Below are 10,768 nucleotides of genomic sequence, written 5' to 3' on the forward strand. Positions count from 1 at the left end.
AGAGCTGTCCCATCCTGGACCAAATGCCTTTTTCTCCTACATGATTTCTACCCTACTCAATGAAGCCCCTGTCAATGATGTGTCTTGATTGAACATATTTTTGTAGTAATAGATATGCTGCTATAAAATGGTCCCCTCTCTTTACTTGTAAAAGGTTAAAACAAACATGAAACTATTCTTTCAAACTATTTCTGTTATAAATTTTTTGCCCAGTTAAGAGAAAGAGAGGAAGTGGAAAGGAGAAGGGAATGATGGAGATAATCAGGCGGGAAGGAAAAGAGTCACAGGTAAACAGAAGTTATAATCAAATTCCTGGACTGAAAATCAGAAATCCTGGTTCCCAATCCCAGCTCTGCTATTAGCTAACTAAACTCCTCTCTTTAGACAGTGAGATTCCTCACCAAAAAATGAAGTGAGGGAAGGGGCTGCACCAAGAACAGGAATACATCCTAGAACAAGATATCCCCAAAGGAAGGCCTCATCTGGGTTTCAGAATTGAGAATCACAACTGTGCACAGGAAGAAAAACCACTCTTAGGTTGTAGGGATAAGGGAAATTTCTGATTATTCTCTTCGGGGATGGACGATTTGTTCAAAATTACACTACCTAGAGAGGAGTAAAAACAGAGAGTCTGTACAAGTTGTCACTTCAACACAATCTGAATGGGATTCTTCATACTAGCGCTAGGTACTGTAGATTCAGAAATAAACATCACAGTCTCTGCCTTTAAGGTGTTCAGAATCCAGTTAAGGCTTTGACTAAATGCTAAGAGAAAAATTATGCCTCTGTCTGATTCTGCTCTTTCCCAAGAATGTTAAATGAAGCAAGCAATGATGCTTAGAATCTTTTTTTTTTTTTTTTTTTTTTTTGCGGTACACGGGCCTCTCACCAATGTGGCCTCTCCCGTCGCGGAGCACAGGCTCCGGATGTGCAGGCTCAGCAGCCATGGCTCACAGGTCCCACCGCTCCGCGGCATATGGGATCTTCCCAGACCGGGGCACGAACCCGCATCCCCTTCATCAGCAGGCGGACTCTCAACCACTGTGCCACCAGGGAAGCCCCATGCTTAGAATCTTGACATTCAGATCTCAAAAATGAAGCTTACAGAAATTAACTTCAGGGGACCTAAATTTACTGATTTCCTACCCAGTGCTCTGCTACACGTGAAAAGTATATCATATGAATGTCAACTACCATGCTAATTAAAGTCCTATTAGTCTACAGGTTAAAGAAATGTTCTAAATTATATAAAAATTCCTGCCTACTGTCAATAATATGAAAGCCTCTTATAACAGATTTGCCTTGTTATTATTTGAATATTGCAATACATATATAATGTATCTGTCTTCAAACTTAATCCCCACTAGCCTGCACTCCACCTCCAAGTCAGGGACCAAGCAAGTACTCTGGGTATACTGGTTGAATTAGTGCTCTCCACAGCCCCTTTCAGGTGTAAAACTGCCTGACAGGGCTTCCCTGGTGGCACAGTGGCTAAGAACCCGCCTGCCATTGCAGGGGACAAGGGTTCGAGCCCTGGTCTGGGAAGATCCCACATGCCGCGGAGCAACTAAGTCCGTGCGCCACAACTACTTAGCCTGCGCTCTACAGCCCGTGAGCCACAACTACTGAAGCCTGTGCGCCTAGAGCCCGTGCTCCACAGCCAGAGAAGCCACCGCAATGAGAAGCCCATGCACCTCAACAAAGAGCAGTCCCTGCTCACGGCAACTAGAGAAAGCCCCCGCACAGTAACAAAGACCCAACGCAGCCAAAAATAAATAAATAAATAAATTAATTAAAAAGCACTTAAGGTGTGTTAAGTTTTTTTACTTGTAACCTTGTGGAACTTTTGGGTGCTTATTGGTCATGTTTTTATGTCAGCTGTCAGGCAGTTTTATTTATTTATTTATTATTTTTGGCTGCGTTTGGTCTTCATTATGGTGTGCGGGCTTCTCATTGTGGTGGCTTCTCTTGTTGCAGAACACGGGCTCTAGGCATGCGGGCTTCAGTAGTTGTGGCACACAGGCTCAGTAGTTGTGGCTGGCGGGCTCTAGAGCGCAGACTTGGTAGTTGTGGCGCATCGGCTTCATTGCTCCGCGTCATGTGGGATTCTCCCCTGGCCAGGGCTCGAACCTGTGTCCCCCACATTGGCAGGCAGATTCCTAACCACTGCACCACCAGGAAAGCCCCCTTAAGTGCATTTAAAATATTGCCACTACAAGCTTTAAGTATATCTTTGCAATTGTAAACACAAATACAGATCTCACTACTATATATGTTGTCCTACGAGTAACACATAATTAGGATTTCCCAATCTTGACTTAAACAACTTCATAATTTATTCGTAAATTTATACAAGCAGGAAAAATAAGTTAATAACGTAGAAAAAGGAGTAAGAAATATTAATCAGAAAACTGTGCCTGTGTGTCTACAAATATGCACACTAACTGTATAATCCTCTAAAACTTGAGTCGCATTCCTTATTTCGTTTACTTCTGGTTTTGTCAAGATCCCTAAAAAGGGAACAAAAACACAAGAGAAAGGAGAAAGAACTTTGAAAGGGAGAGTTTTACAAGTTGGGAATACTTTCCTGTTTTCCTAGAGACTTAAAAAAAAATAAGCGTGTCAAAATGTGACCCAAAAGAAATTGCTTTTTCATTAATGTACATTAAAATGAGTATTTTCTAACGACATATTTATTCCTATCAAAGTCCCACTCTGAACCCTGTAGTGTCCAGCACCGTAATTTAATTTCAAGAATAGCACGTCAAATCACATATACAACACCATAAAAAATTAAAAAGAAGATGCTTTAAAAAGGTAGAGGCCAATCTGATAAAATGAAAGAGGGATTTTCTACATAAAGCGCCATAGTAATTTGGCTTAAAGGCCAGGATCAAATTCTAAACACCAAACTGACGGCATTTTAATACAGGCCACTGAAACAAGCTGTTAAAGGCTATGAAACACAACCACCTCTACTTTCAAGAATTCCCAAACTACTTGAATGGGTTTAGACTCCACGCAAATAGCTCTCCAAAATGACTTCCCTTTCTCTTTCACAACCGCACCCGTACACACGCACCGCACCGCCCCGCCACCCGCCCCTAATTCTTTGTAGTACATGGAGACGAGGAAGGTGGTCTGCTTTTCCGGAAGACGGAAAACTGTAGGTAAGGCACTAGCACGCCGGCCTGAAAACACAGAAACCAGGTGTGAATGGCAGGTAGACCGTCCAGCGGACAAGGGAACAGAAAGCCTGGCTCCCCGCGCTCACAACTTCTCCGATACACAACGCAGACCTAGTTCCTCTTCCCCCGGTGAAAAATCAAAGCTCAATCCGGACGCCAGAGAGAGCCTCCACGCCGCTCTTCGCCAGCTCCCGGCCCGAGCCCTCCCCGAACCCCGGCGCAGTCTGCGCTGTACCTGGCGAAGAAGTCGGCGAAGCCGCCGCTCCGTCGAGCCCGGGCCGAGGTCCCCGCGGGGCCCTGCTCCGCGGCAGGCGAGGGCACCGGCGGCGCCGACGGCGGCAGGTGGTCGCGGGCGCTCTGGTGGCGGCTCACCTCGAATGTGTTCCGAGAGTTCAAGTGAACGTCGGAGAAAACGAGGCGCGACTCGGCGCCGGCGCCTCCGCTAGTCCTCTCGGCCGAGGTGACCGGCGACGCGCCCTCCTCGGGACCCCCGGGGCCGGCTCCCGGCTGCTCCAAGTCCTCGCTGCCACTGCCGCTGCTGGCCGGACTGCCCCCCGAGCCGCTGCCCGCATCCTCGGGCCTTTTGGCGTCCGCCGCCGCCAGGCAACAGCTCCGCAGCGGGTCCTCGAGCGGCGCGGCCCAGTCGGACGGGCTGCCCGCGCCGTCCGCGCCCTCGTCGCCAGGCCCCTCCGGGCGGAGGCGGCGGTGGCGCGGCTCCCGGCCGCCGGCGTGGGCCAGGTCGCGATAGTCTGGGCCCGGCAGAAAGCCCGAGTCCCCGTTGGTCATGCCTCCGTGCCGCGCCGCGCGGACATCCGCCGCTTCCGCGCCGCGGTGCTTGGAGCCCGCGTCCGGCGGGCAGGCGTCCGAGTGCGGGGCTGCGGAGCGCGGCAGAACGCGGGGCTGGCCGGCGGGGAGCGGACAGTAGCACAGCCCGGGCTCCAGCTGCCCCCCGGTCTCCGCGAGATAACGCCTAAGGAGCTGCTGAGGCGGCGGCGTCTCCTCCTCCTCTTCTTCCTCCTCCTGCTCCTCCGGAGTCTCCACAGCGCCGGCGCCTCCGCCAAAGCCGTCCGTGGCCCGAATCATCTTCCCGTCCAGGCCTGCGGGCTCGGGCGCCGGCACAGGGAGCAACTTGGGGTTTCTTCCCGAGCAGGTTCCGGCATCCTCCGGACCCACCATCTGGGGCCGGGTGAGCGCCACCCGAGGAGGCACGAGCTCGGTCCGGAAAGAGCCCTGAGTGCTGGGGCAGCAGCGGCTGCCGCCGCACCGTTCCCAGACCCGCCCCTCCCTCCCGGGAATTCGGGCTGTTGCGGGAGGGCGGGCACCCGCCTGGGCTAGCGCACGCGCAAAAGCCAGACCGGTCAAGCCCCGACCTGGAGATTCCACGAACCATAGAGACGGTAGCTAGAGAGACCCGCTCCGTGACACTCCAACTGCCAATCTGGGATCCGGCGTCTGGATGACGGAGGCTGGTTGGCCCACGCGGAACGTGACTGTCCTTACAGAAGCACGGGTATGGCTCGCTTAGCAAAAATGCACTTGACGTACTTAATTTATGGGAGTAGAATACAGTATGTTAGATGTTAAGTCCTTCCAGCTCTAATTGGTCGCTAGTCGACTTTACACTTTTATATCCACCGATCCATTGCCACAATTTAGGGTTTCTTCGCCTCAAGTCAAAACTCTTCCTTCTCTACTTCATCTTCCCCAATACTACCAAAGTTATCTTTTTTATCTAAGACCACTTTCATCACATCACCCTCTCTTAAAGATTTCCATTATCACTTAAGGAGAAAGAGGAAGTAGAGTCAGGCAGAGAGGGCTATTGAAATAATTCCAGCACCCCATGAAAATGGATTAAAATGGGGTGATAAGCAATGAATGGAAATGAAGTGTAGAAATCACCAGATGTGATAATTGATCAGATATAAGGAGTGACTGAAGAGGGAGGAACCAGCCAAATTACTACAAAACTCTTGAGACTGAAACTGATGTGGTTTGAAGAAATAGGGACTTGGATTGTTAATAACTTGATTAATAGGAGAAATATATTTGGTAAAGTAAGAATATCCAGCATATAGAGTTCTAAATCTTGGGTTAGGGCTTCGGTTTAGAGACGCAGATTGAAGAGTCATCTGCATAATGCAACTAGGTGAGTCATGAGTAACATCATCTAGGAAGAAAGACTAAAGATGGAGGTGGGACAGAGACTCAAAGGTGTCGCTATATCAGGATGGACAAATAAGCTGTATTGCGAGGGATTAAAGAGGCACTAGTTGTGGATAAAATGAACTGGCAAATATAGACAGCTCATTCTAGAAGTATGTCAATGAAAGGACAGTAGTAGGAGAATGGAGAATTAGAGGAAGCAGCATTGTCAAGCCTTTAAAATATATATACGCACACACAAGAGTGAATGTAACCTATATATGGGTACTAAAATGTGTAAATAAAATGGTCATCCATGTACCTAGCACCCAGTTTAAGAAACGTCAAGTGTCTTTTATAATGAGCATTTTTCAAGGCCCTAAGTAAAAACTAAGTGGCTAGGGCACAGTTAGCAATACATTTAGTATCAAGATCTTTCAGAAGAAATGACCTCCAAGACACAGGTGGAAAAGCTAATATAGGAAAAGAGAAAATATTTGCAATTCATATACATAAGGGACTACTATCCAGAATATATAAAGAACTCAACTACAAGAAGACAAACAACCCAATTTAAAAATGAGTAAAGGGGCTTCCCCGGTGGTGCAGTGGTTAAGAATCCACCTGCCAAAGCAGGAGACACGGGATCCAGCCCTGGTCCAGGAAGATCCCACATGCCGCGGAGCAACTAAGCCCATGCACCACAACTACTGAGCCTGTGCTCTAGAGCCCACAAGCCACAACTACTGAGCCCACGTGCCACACCTATTGAAGCCCGCGAGCCTAGAGCCCGTGCTCTGCAACAAGAGAAGCCACCGCAATGAGAAGCCCGTGCACCGTAACGAAGAGTAGCCCCCGCTCACCGCAACTAGAGAAAAGCCCGCGCGCAGCAACGGAGACCCAACGCAGCCAAAAATAAATAAATAAATAAACAAATACGAGTAAAGGACTTGACCAGACATTTCTCTGAAGAAGATATGCTAATAGCTGTTAATAAGCATATGAAATGATGCTCAACATAATTAATCACCAGGGAAATGCAAATCAAAACCTCAGTGAGATAGCACTCACACCCACTAGAAGGACTATAATCAAAAAAGTCGAAAATAACAGGTGTTGTAGAGGATGTGGAGAAAGTGGAACCCTCACACATTGCTGGTAGAAATGTAAAATGGTATAGCTGCTGTGAAAATGTTTGGTTTTTCCTCAGTAACATAGAATTACCATATGACCCAGCAATTCTACTCCTAGGTATATACCCAAAAGAATTGAAAACAGATGTTCAAACAAAAACTTGTACATGAATGTTCACAGCTGCACTATTCATAAAAAACAAATGATGGAAGCAACCGAAATGTCCATCAATAGAGGAGTGGATAAACAGAATGTGATATATACACACAACAGACTATTAGCCATAAAAAGGAATTAAGTACCAATACATGATACAAAGTGGATGAATCTCAAAAACATTATGCTAAGTAAAAGGAGCCTGACACAAAAGGTCACATATTATATAATTCCATTTATATGAACTGTCCAGAATAGGTAAATCCATAGAGAAAGAAAGCAGATGGGAGATTGTCAATGGCTGGGGAAACGGGAAAAATAGGACAGGAATGCCTCATGGATATGGGGTTTTCTTTTGTGTGATGAACATGTTTTAGAACAAGATACAGGTGGTGGTTGCATGACACTGTGAATGTACTAAATGCCATTGAATTGCACTTTTTTTTTTTTTTTTAGTTTAGTTTTGGCTGCGTTGGGTCTTCATTGCTGCGCATGGGCGTTCTCTAGTTGCTGCGAGCGGGGGCTACTCTTCGATGCGGTTCGCGGGCTTCTCATTGAGATGGCTTCTCTTGTTGCAGAGCACAGGCTCTAGGCGCGTGGGCTTCAGTAGTTGCAGCACGCAGGCTCAGAAGTTGTGGCCCGTGGGCTCTAGAGTGCAGGCTCAGTAGTTGTGGCGCACGAGTTTAGTTGCTCTGCGGCATGTGGGATCTTCCTGGACCAGGGCTCGAACCCATGTCCCCTGCATTGGCAGGCGGATTCTTAACCACTGTGCCACCAGGGAAGTCCCAAATTGCACGGGTTTTTGTTTTGTTGTTTATTTAAGACCCATTTATTCTCTAGTTCTGCCCACACGGAGACACCCTCCTTGAAAAGGCGTTAAATCCTTCCCTTCACTGCAACACCTTGTGCTGAAAACACGTGTTCCAAGGTTTCAACTACGAGATCCACATTCTTAAAGCACTGATTCTTAAACCTCATCTAGATTTCTCCCCTTGGATGGGGGGAGATGACCCAAACACAGCGAAGAACAGCTCAGGACTGTGGGCTCTGCTCGCCCAGAAGACTTTGCAGCTCCCCTGACCACTCGGCTGGAGCCAGGATTAAGGCCCTGAGACGAGGGGCACCTGCTGGGCTGCTGCCACCACCACCGGCCCCCAACTCCTGTCCTCTTCACTAGGCTGGCTGTTACCTCTAGTTTCCCTGGAGTTTGGGGATTCCAGATGGTCTCTGCTCACACTTCTGTATCACGCCTGCTGCCTCAGCACTGCTGATCCACACAAAAGTTATTTGATAAGCCTGCAGGTTCTTTTTCATCAGAGGACATTCTCAAGGCCATGACTTCCCCCGGCTCCCCACTGCCCTTGCCGGCAGACTGGACGTGCGTGGCCGCCGTGCTGAGTCGCTGAGTCGGGCACAACACCCTGGTTCCACTCCGGCGCACTCTCCTGGAGAACTGAGGACCGTGCCCTGGGTTCATCAGCAGGATCTGTCTTGAAGCCAGTCCTAGAGTGACAAGAGCCACACCTGCAGGTCTATTCCACTGACCAGCCGCACAGGACCGAGCTGGGCCCACGGACCTTGGTCTGGATTGTGTTGGCTGGTCATTCTTGCCTGGGTTCACAGGCCAAGAGCCGCCGTCCTTCCTCTCCTGCTCATCACTGCACCAGCGGCTCACTCCTACCTGCTGCTGTCACACGCCTGGCAACCTCGTGTTCCGGGGCCAGCCAAGAACTGAGACCCCAGCAGGCCCCTAGTTCCCAGCAGGCAAAGTCCCCATTAAATTACTGCTGCTTAGCCGTGTTCTCGAGGCTTCCGAGCCGGGAAAGTGCGGAGAGCATGGCAAGCCGCGGCGCCCCCAGCCCTGGACCCGCGATGCTCCGCCGAGGCGCCGGAACCTCGCCGTACCACGCCCCCCCAACACAAGCGACCTCTGCGCCCGCCTGTCCCGCGGACCCGGGTGCGCCTCCGGCCACCGCGACCCAGGACGGAAGCGCGGGGCGCGGGTCTCGGCCGGCGGCGGGCGCTGGGGCGGGCGGGGACCCGGGCTCTGGCCCCGAGGCTGCGCGGACCCGCCAGCCCCACCTCCGTCCGCGCCGCCTGGAAAAAGCTAAAATTGCACGTTTTTAAATGGCTTTATTTTATGTGAATTTCACCCCAATAAAAAAATTTAAGTTAATGTAGGAGATATCTAGACATAAGTATAGCTGTACGATGGTAAAGATGAGGGTAGCTAAGAGAATCTAATCTCAATCGTCTGTCTTTTCAACCTTTTTCCTCTATGCCTAGAGAATTTAACCTTGCAATTTTCTTCCTGCTGTCAAACCTTCCCTAACTTATTAACTTATTTTTTTCAAGCAACCACTCTATTTCTTCCTCTGTGAAATCATACTCTTTTAAAAATACAGTTTCTTCAAATTGTTTATTTTGTTCAACTCCTTTCTCTCCCACGGTCAATAGAAGAAGGTTTTATGAACCATAATAGCCCATACAACCCTTCTATTTTATCAGTGCAGACTTCAAAATTGACACATTTATATTTTGTAACTTTGTCTACAGTAATATGTATTGCATAATAAACAATGATAGTGGTTCTTCTTAGTGATTAGTGGTTATATGTCCCACTTTCAACAATAAAACTTTCCGACTTCTCTGATAAGTAGTATCATATCCTATCTTACAAAGAAAAAAAAACTTCTTTCAAGGTGTAGCATATCCTTTCTGTGGTCCTTAAGGGTCTGACATCAAAAACTTTTGATACCATATTACATTACTACAACTCAGGCATAAATAATATATCCTGGTACAGTCCTATAAATCAGATGAAATCATTATGATGAGAAGGCATATTCTTAATCTCTGCTGTAAAATATTAATTAATATTAATATTAAAATATGAAAAACTATTGGTATACTTGGATTCTTACATTTCTGAGAAATCTGACTTTCACAGAAATTCTCAAAACACATGTAATTAGGGTTTCCCTGGTGGCACAGTGGTTAAGAATCTGCCTGCTACTGCAGGGACACAGGTTTGAGCCTGGTCTGGGAAGATCCCACATGCTGCGGAGCAACTAAGCCCATGCGCCACAACTACTGAGCCTGCACTCTAGAGCCCACGAGCCACAACTACTGAGCCCACGTGCCACAATTACTGAAGCCTGCACACCTAGAGCCCGTGCTCTGCAATATGAGAAGCCACTGCAATGAGAAGCCTGCACACTGCAACGAAGAGTAGCCCCCGCTTGCCGCAGCTAGAGAAAAGCTCGTGCGCAGCAACGAAGACACAACGCAGCCAAACATAAAATAATTATTTTTAAAAAGAATTTCCTTCCTTAAAACAAAAAACACGTAATTAGTCATATTCTATGTGTATGACCCAATTCTCGTTATTGAAGAGTGAAGAATGGTACCATTATCCCATACTATTATTTTGCTACAATTGTACTCAAGGAGAGTACAAAGGCCTCCAAAAAAGACCTCAAAGCTCCTCTTTCTTTAATCAACTTTTTTCTTGTTACACTGGATTTCCAAATAGCATTCAAAAGCTTAACCTTCTATCATGTTAAATCACCATCATCAACACCCGCATACACTTTTTCTCACTTAGCTGCACATTAGCAGCAACATTTAGGGAGGTTTTTTTAAAAATGCTGATGTCTGGGCCATACCCAAGACAAATTCAGTCAATATCTCTGGAGGAGGAGCCTTTACACTGGTATTAAAAGCCACTCAAGTCATTCTAATTTATAGCCAAGGTTGGAAAATGCTGCCTTATACCTATAACCTATCTCTCTCCTCCCCTGAACAAGTGAGCTGCTTTAAAAAGATGTTTACACATTGTGCACCTCCAGATGTGATACCCAGAGAAGGATACAGTGCGGCCGAGGATGTACAACCTCAGTCTAATCACACAAAATCATCAGATGAACTTGAAATGAGGAAAATTCTATTTTAAAAAATGAAATGGGGGGTACTCTATTCTTCAAAAAAAGGCAGTATCATAGAAGGCAAATAAAAGCTGTGGACAGACTTGAGATTAAATAAAATTAAAACAATATGACAAGTACATGCAATACCTGCCCCTAAACTGGGTTTTGTATTAGGTAGAGAAAAGGAAAACATTCTATGAAGGACTTTATTAGATC

The 10,768-nt window shown here is 47.4% G+C and overlaps 1 protein-coding gene across 3 annotated transcripts in view; it reads right to left on the reverse strand.

The window, feature by feature from the left end:
- TBC1D12 (TBC1 domain family member 12) overlaps positions 1-4,482 on the reverse strand; it is a 95,792-nt gene extending 91,310 nt beyond the window's left edge. For 2 of the 3 annotated variants that reach the window (XM_060034436.1, XM_060034437.1), the window contains exon 1: positions 3,424-4,482. In XM_060034436.1, coding sequence (XP_059890419.1) covers positions 3,424-4,364 — 941 coding nt within the window. In that variant the 5' untranslated portion in view covers positions 4,365-4,482. The remainder of the gene's footprint in view (positions 1-3,423) is intronic. The other variant, XM_060034439.1, reaches the window with a different exon arrangement.
- Positions 4,483-10,768: the final 6,286 nt, after the last annotated feature.

Source organism: Delphinus delphis, chromosome 16 (assembly GCF_949987515.2).
Source record: "Delphinus delphis chromosome 16, mDelDel1.2, whole genome shotgun sequence".
In the NCBI taxonomy this organism is placed as follows: domain Eukaryota; kingdom Metazoa; phylum Chordata; class Mammalia; order Artiodactyla; family Delphinidae; genus Delphinus; species Delphinus delphis.